Source organism: Typopeltis vanoorti, chromosome 7, assembly GCF_054136105.1.
Source record: "Typopeltis vanoorti isolate ZY-2024b chromosome 7, IOZ_Tvanoo_1.0, whole genome shotgun sequence".
Classification (NCBI taxonomy): Eukaryota; Metazoa; Arthropoda; class Arachnida; order Uropygi; family Thelyphonidae; genus Typopeltis; species Typopeltis vanoorti.
The window spans coordinates 36,440,816-36,458,705 of NC_143555.1; the positions used below are offsets into that span (position 1 = coordinate 36,440,816).

Consider the following 17,890-nt stretch of genomic DNA (forward strand, 5'->3'; position numbering starts at 1 on the left):
TATTAAATTTAATATATCAACCCCCCCCCATATAGAATTGTGTGTCCAGTTTACCTATATATAAAGCAGGTTACAGGTGCAATGAATACAGTATACTCCAGGGTGGGGGGGGGGGCAGAAGATCCTTGGAGAAGTTGAATAAGTGATTTAATTTTGTAGGAGATTTAAAGGCAGCATTAAAGTTGAATTTGTGCATTTCAAAGAAAGGTTCAATAATGACAAGATTCCTGCTGATCTCTGTTACATCATACTACACTTTGTAAAGATGTGATATGAATGCATGGATGAGCATTTTTTTAAATTAACATTAAAGAAGAATGAGTAGAAAAACAATCGCAATTTATTTCTGCTTTCCACCTGCTGTGCATAAGAGTTCCCGATTTTCTATTTCTGATTTATGCTTACACATAGACCAACACTTCACTGTGCGGGTATTCAAAACCAAATCTGACAGAACAGGTTGGTTAATCCTTATTTCCAAAGTGTCCTACATCTGTATATTGCATGTGTTCATCTAGCTAGTTTGCCTGTCTTGAGGGATGAACAACCCAAGTTTCTGGGAGGAAAAAAAAAAGAAATTTTCCACCTCCATGTGAGACTGGCTAACTCACCATTTGATTGAAAACACCTGATAAAGGTTCAGCATATCAGGAGAGAATTGAACAAGGGTCTTTCTAACCAAAAGACTCATCTAAACCAAATGAGCTTCAGAGGCTCATGTTAGAGTATTCAGAATAATACAAATTACCTATCATATCAATAAATTTATGCTACTAAGAACTATCTGAAATGATTATCAAAAAATTAATGCAAAAATTATATTCTTATTTTCAGTTGCAACTGAATGTTAAATGGCACTTAAAGGATTCTCAAGGACAAGACCTAGTGTGTGTACAAATACCAGTGCAGATCAGACAGCCTTCAAATTCTCAGAACCAAGGATAGTTTAAGTTAATTCAAGGTTTTCTTTTGGTTAACTTAACCAAAATAATCCAAATCTAGTGAGTGAGGTTTCCAGTTAACAATTAAATGAATTCTGTACTTAGTTATAAATATCACAATACACCTTCTATATATATATATTTTTTTCTTTTTTGTTAATGTTTTAAACTAAGAACATTCCCTTTGAAGCATGAAATTTCACAAAAACATTTATGTATTCACAAAAAAAGGTAAAATAAAAATGGTTATCAAACTTCAATTATGCATAATTCTTGAACAAAATGGACATAATTCATTTCCAAAACACACACACACACAAATTCACCTATGGTATAGCTTAAATTGGACAAATTGTATTACTGCATACTTGTCTACAGGGTAGGATGCAACAAATCTGTCTGGTATACTTCTTGTTTGCATATCTGACAGGCATGTGACTGATCATTATGTACACATTCAGAGATCCAGTCATGTAGAAAGGAAAAAGGCTTTCTGCTGTTGGTTTAAATAAGTAACTGATTTGGGCATCCATGTATACTGACAGAGTATACACGAAGCCTTTAATAGGAAAGACCTGGGTTTGATTCCAGTCTATGACGCGAGGAACCTTTATCTGGTCTCTTTTGATTAAAGGTGAGTTAGCCGGTCTCATAAGGAGGTAGATGGTTTTTTTATCCTGGAAACATGGGTTTTTTTGTCCCTCAGACCAGTCAAACCGGTCCAGTGAACACACGCTGCTATAGTCAAAATATACATACTTAATCCGTCATTAGGAGGGCTCAGCCAGTCAAGAACAGGTGGGGGGGGGGGACCAACACAAACAAAATAAATAAAAGTAACTAATAATTAAGAGAAGGGGTGTAATTAATAATTAAGAAAAGGGGTGTTTAAGGGTCAAAGCTGTATAACTGAGAGGAGACCTCCACATAGCCTTTAAAGGAATGCGGAGAACCGACCAGAGCTTCTGACCTAATGTCCAATCCTCACCTTCTCGTGGTGCACCTTGTTGGGTATCTATTTGGATACTGAACGAACGAGGATGGGCTGGCAATTTTGGATTTAGCCGACCAAATTGTATTCTTATTGGTTAAACCAAAATAAAAAATGATGGTACAACATGACAAAATTTCATGTCGGCTGGGGCGTCGCCCGGTTAAACAAGGCCCCCGTTGTTTTCACCAGGGAACCAGGGCGAACAGCGAAAAGTCAGCTACTGGAACAAATCTGAAAACAAACCCCAACTCAACATCACCAGAGTTAAAGATCGGTACTATCAACGTAAGAAGCCTGAATGGCAAAGAAATGGAGCTAGCTGAGGAATTAGATAAGTACCAGATTGACATAATAGGGGTGACTGAAACAAAAAAGACCAAAACTGGTGAGATCTTTCTGAGCAATAAATACAAAATGTTATATTCAGGCAATGATAATCAAGGAAAAGAAGGAGTAGCCATAGTATTCAACACTAAATACGAGGCTAATCTTCTTGAATGGCAGGCAGTCTCAAGTAGAGTGATGTGGGCAAATATGAGAATGGGGAAATGGACAATGAGACATTTGTGCCACATGATCCATATGGTCCTACAGAAGGTTCTACTACGGTGGAAGTGAAGGAATTTTTTGAGGCCTCAGAGAAACCAACTGACAATGAAAAATTGGTCCTTGTTGAGGATCTAAATAGCAGAGTAGGAAATGATTGTCAGACATACAAAAATATTTTGGGATAATTTGGAGAAAAGAGCAAAGCTAATAATAATGGCAAATACCTGTTGGATTTCTGCTCAGGACATGGACTGATTATTACTAACACCATATTCTAACATAAAAATGTGCACAAATTCACTTGGATAGAAGAAGAAAGGAATAAGAAAAGTCTCATTGATTATGTTATTGTTGACAGTGATGTTTTCCTACTGGTGCAAGAACCAGAGTGTACAGAGGATTTGAAATTGGAAGTGATCAGTATTTATTCTTGAGCAGGATAAAACTGAATTTTATATTGAAAAGAATAACGTGTAAGAAAGTTTTAAAGCAAATAAAAGTTGAGTAGCTCTCAGATGTGAACTGTAGACTAAAATACACAAAGATTATTAAAGAAAAAAAATGAAAAGAGTTTGAGAACAGGTACCAAACCTTGGATATTCAGTGGCAAGCCTTGAAGAAAACCCTGATTGATTCAGCCAGAGAGGTATGTGGTGAAGTTGTCTGCAAGGATAGAAAAATTAGAACTCCATGGTGGACACAGGAAGTTAAAGAGGCAGTGAAGGAAAAGAAGAAAGCATATCAAAAGTTCCTGGCAAATAAGTCAGCTTGTTCTCTTAGAGAATACATAGACAAATGTATGAAAGCTAAATACTGTGTAAAACTAGCTAAACAAAAAAGTCATGGGAGGACTTTGGCAAGAACATAGAAAATAAATATCAAGAAGGTGGCAAGATATTCTGGAGATTGCCGGAGGAAGCTAAACTTAGAAATGGAGGAAAGAATGCTGTAAAAGGAGTTAGAGATGATAAAGGTGACACGAAAATTGGAGAAAAAGATATCCTTAAATTATGAAATAATTATTATTATATCACACCTCCAGGGAGTCCCAAAGCCTCATCAAGGGAGGGCATCTACTCTACAACTCTTTGTCTCACTACTCCAACAACCTTCATCATCTAACACCAACGCCATCTACTGCCGACTACCACCACCAGCAACACTTTCACAGACAATCACAAACATCCATGCCAACGGCAGGATTTGAACCCACAGCCTTTTGGCTGGAGAGCGGATATGCTAACCACTCAGCCAACCAGGCCGGTAGAAAAAAAATTACTAAATGAAACAAGCAGTGATAGTGCAGTTGTAAAAAACACTCAATTAGGCATATATTCAGGAATACATATCCATACTTGAGGTAGAAAAAGCCTTCAAAGGCTTGAAATGTAGGAGTGGATGATATTCGACCAGAAATGCTCAAGTATGGAGGTATAAAAGTCATACAGTGGCTGCACTGCATAGTTCAAAAGGCCTGGACAGAGGAACGAATCCCAGATGATTGGAGTAGAGCTCTCATAGTACACATATATAAAAAAAAGGGAAATAAAACTGAAGTGAGAATTACAGAGTGTTCCTGGTAAGATATATGCAAGTATACTTGAGAAACGGTTGAGGAGGATTGTGAAAGAGAAGCTTGGTTAACAAGCTGGATTCAGGCCAAATAGAGACTGTCAGGATCATATTTTCACTTTACAACAGATAGTTGAGAAATCATGGTAATATAACAAAGATCTGTATTTTAATTTTGTAGATCTATATGGTGTTATATAGATATACACGCTACAGCTATATGGTGTTAATGGGGGCAATACTTAGTTTATTTGAGTTGTAAGTCAGCAGTTAGAATTGAAGGAAGTGCAGGAAGATGGTTTAATGTTAAATCTGGTGTCAAACAAGGATGTACATTATCCCCTCTCTTATTCATTAGCTATATAGATCACATTATGAAGGAAAGAGGCATGTGGTGAGGTTGTCTGCAAGGATAGAAAAATCAGAACTCCATGGTGGACAACGGAAGTTAAAGAGGCAGTGAAGGAAAAGAAGAAAGCATATCGAAAGTTCCTGGCAAATAAGTCAGCTGATATCAAAATTGGAGGGTGTTAATCTCAGCTCTTTGCTTTATGTGGATGATGTTATACTTCTAAATAAATTCGTTACAAGATTCCATGACTAAATTGAATAACTGTTGTAATAGATATGATATGAACTTTAGCATTAAAAAAACAAAGACAATGAAAATAGGCAGAAACATTGAAAATATCAATTGCATTGTGAATGGAAAACTTATAAAACAAGTAAAATATTTCAGCTTACTTAGGCACGATTTTTAGTGAAGATGGTAAGTTAAATATGGAAATAAACAGCAGAATTAACAAAGCTGGTATGGTAGGACGTCAACTGAATAAATCTACATGGAATAAGAGAGAAATTAGTTGTATACAAGATAGTATTTCAACCAATTTTAACTTATGGATCTGAGAGCTGGGTTAGAAGTAAAACACTTGACCAAAGACTAGAGACTGCAGATATGAGAGTCCTGAGAAAGATTAGGGGCATGAACAGATGGCATCAATGGCAATATCATATTAAAAATGAGGATATTACAAAAGAACTTGATATTGTCAGCATCCAGGAATACATTAGCAGAGCTAATCTCAGGTGGTATGGTCACTTAAACAGAATGGGAGAGGGAAGATTAGCAAAACAAGTGTTCTCTGCCAGGTTGGCAGGAAAAAGATCCAGGTATTGATGGATTGATACAGTAAAAAGTATCTTAGAATACAGAAATATGACCTGATAATATTGGGGTCTTGACATTTAACAGACTGATTTGGAGGAAAATTGTAGATAGGAAGTTAGTAATGATGTCAATTTTGCATGTAGTACTATCATATCCTGTACACTTGATGACGATGACAAAAATAATAAAACTAGAACAAAAAACATCAGCTCACTGATTGTATTCAAGTTTTATAGTCCCACAACTTTTTTTTTTTTGGAGAGGAGAACACACACACAACTAAAACCAATTTTGAACACTCTTGAATACAAAAAAAGCTGGGATTCTATGTAATGAAATGCAAAATACAGAATCTGTGTATTTTGTATTTGATTCACACAGAATATACATTTTAAAAAAATACATTACTGTATTTGGAAATAAATCAAAGCACATTATGAACAATACCACAAGAAAGATGAATGATGACAGCTGTTTAGCTTCAGTGGTGATTAATTTCTTATTTAATTTTTCCGATTGTACGAAATATGTATTGTAGAAGCCTAAAAATTGGTTTTGAAAAATGAAATTTTTGTGTGTATATGCTTAATTAAAATGTCTTTTTCTCTAAAAACAATTTCAATAATGTGCTAACAAATATACTGCAGATAAATAACACTACTTTGGTAACAAATAGGGTATTTATTTGTAGCATGAAAGCATATACAAAAAAGTTTGTGTGTACTTTAAATTTACATATATATCAATCATTGGTAAACTGATACTCTTCTTGCCACTCTCAATATCCACATGGTGTTCTGAATTAAAGCTGCATTACTGTAACTTAACTGGAAACTCAACACAAGCCAAATCAGCTTGCTGGTCATCTTGAAGTTCAAATTTCACACTCAGTGATATCTACAAAGTAAAACAAATTTTAGAATTTTCTTTCAAAACATACAGTATATCATGTATACATAAAAGAAAGATAATATAATGTATTAATAATATATACATTGTTAATAGATAGTGTGAATTAGAACATAACTCTCGCTTGGCAACAATTTGTTAGTGTTATGATTCTGTATAAAATATAGATAGTTTCATTTAGCAAAATCGTGTGATCTGCTGATGTGGTAACTGAAGTTTTGAGCTGCAGTGGAAAAATTAAAATAGCTACAATGCTAAAAAACTAAAACTTGCACTGATCCTTCATATTACGTGCAGTACTGATGTCTTGTCATCTGAGCTGGATAAGTATTCAAAGAATGTCAAAGTACAATGAAAGCTTGATTTAATGGCCTACATTTTTATTTATTTGTTTAGAATGTGATGATGCTATCACAAGGAGTGTGATGCTCGATGAATTGGCACCATTTTATGAAACTGATATAATGCTATTGGTTATAACATATTTCCAAGAGAAAAGGCCCTACCACTTTCATATGAGACCAGCTAACCATCATCTTTAACTGAAAGGCCATGATAAAGGTCATTCGCATTCTAAAAGGGATTTGAACTTGGATGTTTCGAACAAGGGAATCATTGAAACCGACTGAGTTATGGAGGCTCTTATGATCTATATAAAAAATGTTACTATTATATAAGCACTTTTTTTTGTGTGTAAAGTCAATGAAATAATGCAAAATATAAAATATTTTTCATTTGTAAAAAGAGTACTAGTGGTAATTAATTTTCTGCAACTGATGAATGTTTTCTTCGATTTCTAGTATGACTGAATAATGAGAAATAGAAATTTAGAAATATATACACGTTAGCACAAGAATAATGTTTAATTTGCCAAATATTTTGGACAAACCAGACGTTCCATAGAAAAAAGAATTCAAGAGCATCAGTCATCAATTCAACACAACAAACCTGAGAAATCTGGATTAGCTCAGCATGGATTAGAAACAAACCACAACATCCTTTGTTCCAAGACTCTCCTCCTACACAGATGTCACTACAAATTTGAATGTTTATTTTAAGAAAGTGTAGAGGCCTTACTTCAACGTCCTAACTTGAATCATAATGACTGTATATCTATATCAAAAATTTGGGAAAGTTTAATCAGGATAACGCATTAAATTTTTATTTTATTTATTTGTTTATTTATTTATTATTTTTTTATCAGTCTAATGTTATTTAAGACCATTATATGAATTTCTGAATTAATATCTTTAATTATGTTATTTTTTTTTTTTTAAATGTTCATCATCATCATCATCATCATCAAATTCCTGCCATGTACCCTCAAGGGGTGTACAGGATATGACAGTACTACATGAAAAAATTACATCATTACTAACTTCCTATCTACAATTTTCCTCCAAATCAGTCTGTTACTTGTCAAGACTCCAACATTATCAGATCTTATATTTCTATCGTCTAAGGCACTTTTTACCGTATCAATCCACCTATATCTTGATCTTCCTCTGGGTCGTTTTCCTGACAACCTGGAAGAGAACACTTGTTTTGCTAATCTTTCCTCTCCCATTCTATTTAAGTGACCATACCATCTGAGATTAGCTCTGCTAACGCATTCCTGGATGCTGACAATGTCAAGTTCTTTCCTAATATCCTCATTTTTAATATGATATTGCCATTGATGCCATCTGTTCACGCCTCTAATCTTTCTCAGGACTCTCATATCTGCGGTCTCTAGTCTTTGGTCAAGTGTTTTACTTCTGACCCAGCTCTCAGATCCATAAGTTAAAATTGGTTTGAACACAATCTTGTATACAGCTAATTTAGTGTTCCGACTAATTTCTTTCTTATTCCATATGAATTTATTCAATTGACTTCCCACGATACCAGCTTTGCTGATTCTGTTGTCTATTTCTATATTTAGTTTACCATCTTCAGTAAAAATTGTGCCTAAGTAGCTGAAATGTTTTACTTGTTCCACAGGTTTTCCATTCACAACACAGTTGACATTTTCAATGATTCTGCCTATTTTCATTGTCTTTGTCTTTTTATTGCTGACCTTCATACCATATCTATTACAACAGCTATTCAATTTAGTCAGAGAATCTTGCAGACTTGTAGCGGATTTATTTAGAAGTATAACATCATCCGCATAAAGCAAAGAGCTGACATTAACATCTCCAATTTTGATATCAGGTTTAATACCACATTCCTTCATAATGTGATCCATATAGATAATGAATAACAGAGGGGATAACGTACATCCTTGTCTCACACCAGATTTAACATTAAACCATCTTCCTGTACTTCCTTCAATTCTAACTGCAGACTCACAACTCAAATAAAGACTAAGTATTGCTTGATATAATGCCCCATTGACACCATATAACTGCAGCGTATTGAATAGCTTCTCTCTTGGCACCTTGTCATATGCCTTTTCCAAATCGACAAAACTTAAATACAGATCTTTGTTATATTCCCATGCTTTCTCGACTATTTGTCGTAAAGTGAAGATCTGATCCTGACAGCCTCTATTTGGCCTGAATCCAGCTTGTTCTTCACCAAGCTTTTCTTCCACAATTCTTCTCAACCGTTTCTCAAGTATACTTGCATAGATCTTGCCAGGAACACTCAGTAGGGAAATACCTCTGTAATTCTCACATTCAGTTTTATTTCCCTTTTTATATATGGGTACTATGAGAGCTCTACTCCAATCATCGGGAATTCGTCCCTCTGTCCAGGCTTTCTGAACTATGCAGTGCAGCCACTGTAAGACTCTTATACCACCATACTTCAGCATTTCTGGTCGAATATCATCTACTCCTGCTGCCTTTCCACATTTCAAGCCTTTGATGGCTTTTTCTACTTCAAGTATGGATATGTATTCCTGACTGCATGCCTGGTCAGTGTTTTTTATCACTGTGTTGTCATCACTGCTTGTTTCATTTAGCAGTTTTTCAAAGTAATTACTCCATACTTCAAGGATATCTTTTTCTCCTGTTTTCATTTCACCTTTATCATCTCTAATTCCTTTTACAGCACTCTTTCCTCCATTCCTAAGCTTCTTCAACAACCTCCAGAATATTTTGCCACCTTCTTGATATTTATTTTCTATATTCTTGCCAAAGTCCTCCCATGACTTTTGTTTAGCTAGTTTTACACACTGTTTAGCTTTCTTACATTTGTCTCTGTATTCTGTAAGAGTAAAAGCTGACTTATTTGCCAGGAACTTTTGATATGCTTTCTTCTTTTCCTTCACTGCCTCTTTAACTTCCTGTGTCCACCAGGGAGTTCTGATTTTTTTATCTTTGCACACAACCTCACCACATGCCTCTCTGGCAGAATCAATCAATGTTTCCTTTAGAGTTTGCCACTGAATCTCCAAGGTTTGATTCCTGTTCTCAAACTCTTTCATTTTCTTTTCAATAATATTTCTGTATTTTAGTCTACAGTTTACATCTGAGAGCTGCTCAACTTTTATTCGCTTTAAAACTTTCTTACATGTTATTTTTTTCAATATGAAATTCAATTTTATCCTGCTCAAGACTAAATAGTGATCACTTCCAATTTCAAATCCTCTGTACACTCTGGTGTCCTGCACCAGGGAGAAAACATCACTATCAACAATAACATAGTCAATGAGACTTTTCTTATTCCTTGCCTCTTCTCTCCATGTGAATTTGTGCACATTTTTATGTTGGAACATGGTGTTAGTAATAACCAGTCCATGTCCTGAGCAGAAATCCAACAGATATTTGCCATTATTATTAGCTTTGCTCTTTTCTCCAAATTTTCCCAAAATATTTTTGTATGTCTCACAATCATTTCCTACTCTACTATTTAGATCCCCAACAAGGACCAACTTTTCCTTTTTCATTGTGTCAGTTGCTTTTTCTAAAGCCTCAAAAAATTCCTCCACTTCTACCTTAGTAGAACCTTCTGTGGGACCATAGGCACAAATAAGTCTCATTGTCCAGTTCCCAATTCTCATATTTGCCCACATTACTCTACTTGAGACTGACTGCCATTCAAGAAGATTAGCCTCGTATTTTGTGTTGAATACTATGGCTACTCCTTCTTTTCCTTGATTGTTATTGCCTGAATATAACATTTTGTATTTATTGCTCAGAAAGATCTCACTCATTAGAAGAGTAAATCTCATCATTAGAAGAGTAAACATTTTTAAATGTTTACTCTTCTAATACTTAGTGATATGACATCATGCAGCTCGTTCTATGTATGAATGATCAATTGTTCGTATTCCACTTTTTTTAAAAAAAACTATTCCTATGTAGCCACTGAAGATGGTCTGTAATATTCAGACCGAAATATTTGGCAAATTAAACATTATTCTTGTGCTAACGTGTATACATTTCTAATTATTATGTCACAAGTATCGTTAAAAAATCAAATAGAAATTTAGGCTTGCACATATGTATGGTAACCAACTATATAGGGTAAGAAGCAAAGCAATTTGTTTATAAGCAAATGGTATTGTGCAAATTTCAGCTCAATGCCACAATTGAAATTTCCATAAAATTATTCTGAATTATCATTATTTATTATTCTGAAGCATTCCTATTCATCACACTCAAAAATTACTGGGGATTTTCAGGTTCACCAGAGCATTTTCTTCATAAAGTACATGCAGTTGAGATGGACATTATATGATAAATAACCAGTGTTGTGATTTAACAGTTATTATATATACACACACATATCACAAAACCTTCTCTGCAGAGGTAGAGTGCAACCAGATTTCACGTCTCATATCTTCACAATTTCAAGTGCACTACTTGGAAAGAAGTCAACAGAAAGCCCTCCTCCCACACACACACACACGAGCAAGGTGCATCCATGCTATAACAAGTCAAGTGCTTGTAGCTGGTATAAATTGAAAGAATATGATGCTGCCAACTGAGTCTGGGTGAAATGGCTGTGAGAAGGAGAACTGATGGAGTTTGGACAACTTTTATTCACTGCAAGAATGTGACCCTTATTATTACACATAATTCAGTTTGCTGATATTACAGAAACCAATGAAAAAGTATTATATAAGCCATTATTATCCTTCTTCTGGAACGGTAAACATCAAGAAGTACCTTTATCATCCAACAAATAAAGGAGATGCTGGATTGCCAGTATTACAGTATCGTGATATGACAAATTCCATCCAAATAATAATGGTAGGTTTTTCATTGCCTCTTTTTGGTTTCCTACAACTAGAAAGGGCCTCAAGTTGAAACCGTGCCAGATTAATACCAGAAAATCTGTACAGTGACAAAACAAATCTCACAGAGGTATCAACATAATTATTGCCAAAAAAAAAGATAGATAGTGGTTAATTTTTGACCATCAACTGTCTGATCTAGGAGCTAATGTAGATCTTTTCTTTGAAAATCTGGATAGAGTGCATTGTTATCCATCTAGACAAGACCTATCTTGGAGGATTTTTATTTTTATTTTATTATCCCATGGTATTATTACACCAGATCATAGAGGTCAAATTCATGTATTTTATACAGCACCTTTTCTGGGTTGTTATAAAGTTCAAATTTGGAAATATTCATACAATTTAGTAAATTCATTGGCAATACTTCGTCGATGTTAAAAATATTGAAATCTGTGATATCACTGGATGTTGCAGCCATTTTTGCTATTTCATCTGCAGTTTCAATTCCCTTTAATCCCATATGGGATGGGATCCATTGGAAAATTATTTCAGAATCCTTATGTAGTTTATGTTTTTTGCTATGTCTCTAAGTATTTCTTGATGGCTAGTGTAGCAGTTCTTAATAGCTTGAAGGGCTGCTAAGCAATCTGTGAAAATAAACTCCTTTGGGATTTGTTTATCCAAATGTTGCAGTGCTATGTTAATGGCTATTAATTCTGCATGGTATGAGTTGCATCCAATACTGTTAGTTGTTTCCGTCTTGATTTGAAGGAAATGCTGGGTAGTTGGCTATTTTATTTGGACAATCCAAGGGAATTTTATTTTCCATGATTTCATGCATCGTTGATTTTTTCTTCATTCTGTTTGTTGGCTGTTGATTTTTAAAAAGTTCACTTGTTCTATGATGTGCAAGGTTGGGCTCTTTTTTCTACAAATTTAGTATGATTTTCTTGCCACCTAATTTTTAAAGGAACAAGGTTGGATTCGAATTCTGCTATTTTTTCAGGAGTTGTTCCTTAGTCCACATATGATTCTAGCTGCATTTTTATAAGCTTGTCTACACTGGTTTGTGATGTTTGCATCCAGATAGGTGAAGCATATTCCATTATGGGTCGGATAATAGAGGTGATGTGACTTTTAAGGTTTTAGCATCACTCCCCACTCTTTACCTGAGATACTTTTCATGATATTTAGTCTTCTTTCTGCTCTGACTGTCAATATGTTTATTGAAGCTTGGTGATAGATCCAGCGTAACTCCAAAGGTATTTGGGGTTTTCATTAAAGGTAATAAACCATAGGAACATACCAGTTCAATGGAAACATATAAAAGCAAAACAAATCCATCTGCTGGGTATGTGGTTCTACAGAAATGATCAGGCATTTAATGACTGTTCACTTGCGCAACAGATCTAGATGAATGTAGGCAAGGCTTTACAAATTCCAACCTTCACAGTAGATGAGGGTTTATTCCTTTTTTTCCCCCCTATCTTCCGATGAACAAGGAAACCAAACTTTACATGCCACTTGTTTCAGAACTATCTTAAGTATCCCATTTGGAAGACCAGGCAAGGGACATAGTCCCCTATGGAAGTTATACAACACTATTAGTGGTACATTTTCTTACTCTCTTTTAGGCATACTAGACTTTGTAGAGGAGTGGTGTAACCCATCTACATCTGCAAATTAGATCAAGATTCAGTTTATTCTTCCATTTATTTGAGTGAGAGAAATTCATGTCTGGAGATAGTGGTTTATTGAAAATATGGGAAAACAATTTCTCACAAAAGAGTAGTTTAATTAGCACTGAAGGCCAGTAATTATGTGATCATGAAGTAATATGGGATGGTCACTTGAGCAAAATTAGCAAAACAGGTTGAAGTACAAAATGCACAGAGTAAGACCAGGACTGATGCAGTTCGGAGTGCAAATACAAGAATGTTAGAGCTAATCGTACTGAAACTTGATAAATAATCGAGAAAACTGAAAGAAAATTTCTGAAATTTCCTTAAAGAAAGTAACGAAATCATGGAATGAAACGGATGATTGTAGTATCTTATGCACTCCTTGAAAATACATACCAGGAAGCAATGTTAAGTTATCTTCTAGAGGTTCATTTGTGCAGTTCAAGGTTCAATCACAGAGAGAGAGAGAGAGAGAGAGAGAGAGAGAACTAGTAATAATGTACTATCATACAATGTGCAAACTGCAGATAAGATCTGCAAACTGGAGAGAACCTTTTGATATATACAGAAATAAGTGTATGAGGATCCTGTAACATTCCAGCATTAGCTGGCAGCAAAATTTGAAGATCTGCATACCATCAAATCAACTATACATGAAAAAATGAATTTATAATTTCAAAATTATTTTTATTTGTCAACATAATCTCCCTTAAGACTAATATATTTATTCGAGAAATGCTCCAGTGCCATTATCCTGTCCCTGTAGTAGTTCTCAGTAAGATCTGCAAAATACCCCTCTACAGTTGCAATCACCTCTTGATTTGAAGAAAAATGCTGACCAATGAGGAAGAGTTTTAGTTCTGGGAAGAGATAAAAGTCAGAGAGAGCTAAATCTGGGGAATAGGGTAGAATATTCCAACAATTCATAGTGCAGATCCCTTAATTTTCCCATTGCCAAAACACCTTTGTGGGCAGGTGCATTGTCCGGATGAAAGATGATTTTTTTTCTTCTGTAAACCAGGTCTTTTCTCACAAATTTCTTCATCTAGTCTGGTTAAAAGATCAGAATAATATTCCCGGGTTATTGTTTTAACCTTTTCAAGATAATTAATAAACAAAATGCATTTAGCATCCCAAAACACCAATGCCATGACCTTTCCTGCTGATGAAACAGACCTTTGTCTTCTTTAGCGCTGAACAACTGACTTCTGTCCACTATTCTGACTGCCATTTGGATTCTGGTATGTAATGGTTTATTTATTTAACAATGAAGAACAATGAATTTCTTCCCTTTTCTCTCCCATCCTTATTGGGGCAATTTGAGCCCCTCATAGGGGAGGGGGTGGGGTAAGTATTTATGAATGTAGATCCGTGTGTGTTCGCAGAACCAGTTTGCCTGTTTGCACAATGAAAAACCCCAGATAAACTGGTGGCAAAAAACCCTACAGTCCATGCCCAAGACAGGCTAACTTGGTTATAGCTGAGGAAGATCCTTAGGCTCCTCACGTTGCCGACGAGAATCGAACCTGGGACACTCCTTCCCCAGGCATATGGTTGCGAAGCACAAAGCCACTAGGCTAACTGCGCAAACATTAGTTGACTTGAGATCCCAAAAGAACACAATCCTCGGCACTTCCGAATTGCTCTACCCACTTGGCTTAATTAGCTAAGGCAACTCGGGAATGCCAATGACTAAACTCCTGGGTCAACCTATGAAACTCTCACAGCCTCCACAAACATTTGGCCCCAAAACAATGCTGGATCCAACATCCACCCTGCCGATGTCATTATAAATTGTCGACATCTGGAACCCTCCACCCAATATCCTCTGACAGGGGCTGACTGCGGATAAGGGGGGGGGGGGGAACAAAACAATAAATGTTTTATTGTGCTATATGTTCAGACAATTTCTTTTTTCTTCATCAGGAAGAAGCTGTTTTTTTTTTAAATTTGTGAAGTCGACCTGACCCTGAAAGCCATGGGGTTTCAGGATAATATATCCAAAAATAGTTATGATATACACACACACACACAGGTATCCCTTGCTTAATGCGGATTTGATTATCGCGGCAATCCCTTGATATACGCGGCAAGAATTTTGATTAACGCACCATTAAATTTACCATGCAAAATCATGCTCACACCACGAGGCTGCTAGCCTCGTGGTCAGCCAAATTCTCTTAATTATCTGTGCGAGAAATGTGAAAGTTTTATTTTTCCCACCAAATACGACATCATTGCTACAACCTATGGACATGGGAATCATTGCAACTTTCAAAGCCTATTTTCTTAAAAAGACATTCTCAAAGGCAGGAAACAATGGAAGAAAATGCGATTACCCTCCATGAATTTTGGAAAAAATGTAACATTAAACACACAGTTTGAAAACATTCATGACTCGTGAGAGCAAGTGTCTTCTAGTTGCATGAAAGCTGTTTGGAAAAACTTTCTGCCAGAATGCGCTAATGACTTAGGTAGTTTTCAAAATCCTGTGAACAACGTGGCCAAAGAAATCATTGCAATTGGTGAAGACCTCGGTTTTGATGCAGAAGATGTTAAAGAATTATTGAATTCAAATTCAAAAGATTTCAGTGATAACAATCTCCTTGAAATTGAACAACGCACATATGAAGACAACGAACAAATGGAATGATTTCCAAAAGGAAATAACAGTCAAAGAACTGGATAGAATATTTCACAGTTTAGAATCACTTAAGCAGCAAGTAATGGATATGGATCCAGATGTTAATCGAAGAATACTTGTTTGCCGAGGTCTGGAGAGTCATTTTGCTTGTTATCGTAGAATTTATGCCAATAAGAAAAAAACTAAAACTGTTCAAAAGACTCTTTTTAACTTCTTTTGATTAAAAAAAAATTGCAGTAACTAATGTAGGTACAAGTATTTATTAAACATTTATTTTGCATTCATTTTTATATTTCCTAAAAGAATACCATATAAAACGAACTATTAGTACAGTAATCGATCAGGGACGAATTGTACTTTTTACCATTGATTATTAGATTTGATTAACGCGATTTTGATATGTGCGGTAACATCGAGGGATTAATTAACCACGTTAATCGAGGGATACCTGTATATCTTCTTGTCAGCTATTTTCTGTCCACTGCTGCACGAAGGTCTCCTCCAGTTCTTTCCATCTTTCTCTGTTCTTGGCAATGGTTGACCACCAACAAAATTTGAGAATTCGTCACTCCACCTTCTTTTAGGATGTCCTCGTTTCCCTTGTTTCGGAATCAGTTCATTAGTATGGTGGTCTCCATCACTCATCTTCTCTTCTGGATAGATGTCCGGCCCATTTCCATTTCAGTCGCTTATGGTGAAGAATGATGTCAGCGATGCAATTCTGGCTTCTTATCCAAGTGTTTCGCTTCTTACCTTTTAATGTGATGCCTGGCATCAACCTCTCCATTTTTCTTTGAGTTGTTCATTTATTTGCCACTGCTTTTGTTAGCGACCAAGTTTCACAACCATATGAGATGACTGGAAGTATACACTGATTAAATGTCTTCCTTTTTAAACAGAGTGGGACATCATTGTTTTGAAAAATGCTTTTCAATTTTCTGAATGCACTCCAGGCAAGTTGAGCTCTCCTATTTATTTCCTTTTGGAGTCCACAGTTTAGATCAATGAGATGACCTAAGTATGTATATGAAGAGACTCTTTCCAAGAAATTGTTTTCTATTATTATGTTTTTTGATGTTACAAAATGATTAAACTTGATTTTAGTTTTTTTTTCTGTTTATTTTTAGAGCGACTTTTCTGCTTTCATGATATAGGTCTTCTATCATTATATTAAGGACTTCTGGAATGTTCGCAAAAATTATGATATCATCTCTGCATATCTTAGGTGTGTCAAGTTTCTGTTATTAATTTTTATACCAAGGTTTGTCCGGTTTATATTATTAAATATTTCTTGAAGTACTGCTATAAAGATTTTGGGTGATAGAGAGTCTCCTTGTCGGACAACTTTTTCAATTGATATTTTATTGCTACTCATGTGAAGTAGGATTGTTGCAGTGTGGTATATTGCCTGGAGCAAGTCCATATATTCTCCAGGAACTCCCTGATTCTGGAGTGCTTTGATTATTGCATTAGTTTTGATGGAATCAAATGCTTTTTCATAATCAATGAAGGCTAAACAGAGAGGCAATTGGTTTTCTTCTGTTTTTTCTATTATTTGTTTTACTGCATGAATATGATCAACTATGTTAAAGCCTTTACAGAATCCTGCTTGTTCTACTGGGTTGATTTGAGTCTAGAAGAAGGGTTAACCAGTTTGTTATTACTTTTGTGAGAATTTTGTACAGATTAGAGAGAATACTGAAAGAATATACTAATTGGTCTATAGTCCTTTACATCTTCTTTGTCCCCTTTGATTTATCTATCAAAAGATCACTATAGAGTTTTTTTATAAAATTCTTCTAGCCTGCTTAGGATTTTTTCTTGGTTCCTTATTGTACTTCCATTCTTATCTTTTATTGCAGTTATCTGAATTTTGCCAACTGATAAATGTTTTCTTAGTATTTTCATATTTAAAAATTTTTTTTTTTTTTTAGTGTTATAAGATCTTATTTCATTTCTCATCTTTTTCCTAATTGTTTTGCATAGTTCTGCATATTCTATTTTAGAAATTAAGTTTTTGTCTTGTTTCATATTTCGTCTCTTTTTTAGTAGTTGTAAGGTTTCCTCTGAAAGTTTATGGTCTTTTTGTTGTATATGTTGCTTTTGAATTCATTTGCTGCTGAGATTATTACTTCCGTTAGGTTTAGGTTTTTGCTGATTTATGTCATCTTCAAATATATTTATTAAGTCTAAGTTTTTGATCGAGTTTTTCTTCATAATCCTTCTCGTTTTCGATAGATTTTAAGTCAAAACTTCGA

General features: G+C 35.1%; 2 protein-coding genes across 2 annotated transcripts in view; one reads left to right on the top strand and one right to left on the bottom strand.

The window, feature by feature from the left end:
* The window catches only part of LOC150104585 (NPC intracellular cholesterol transporter 2 homolog a-like), a 40,358-nt gene extending 34,616 nt beyond the window's left edge, over positions 1-5,742 (top strand). The window contains exon 4 of the mRNA XM_090395215.1: positions 835-5,742. Coding sequence (XP_090251341.1) covers positions 835-945 — 111 coding nt within the window. The 3' untranslated portion in view covers positions 946-5,742. The remainder of the gene's footprint in view (positions 1-834) is intronic.
* A 146-nt stretch (positions 5,743-5,888) lies between these two features.
* The window catches only part of LOC150104586 (NPC intracellular cholesterol transporter 2 homolog a-like), a 32,226-nt gene continuing 20,224 nt past the window's right edge, over positions 5,889-17,890 (bottom strand). The window contains exon 4 of the mRNA XM_090395216.1: positions 5,889-6,124. Coding sequence (XP_090251342.1) covers positions 6,041-6,124 — 84 coding nt within the window. The 3' untranslated portion in view covers positions 5,889-6,040. The remainder of the gene's footprint in view (positions 6,125-17,890) is intronic.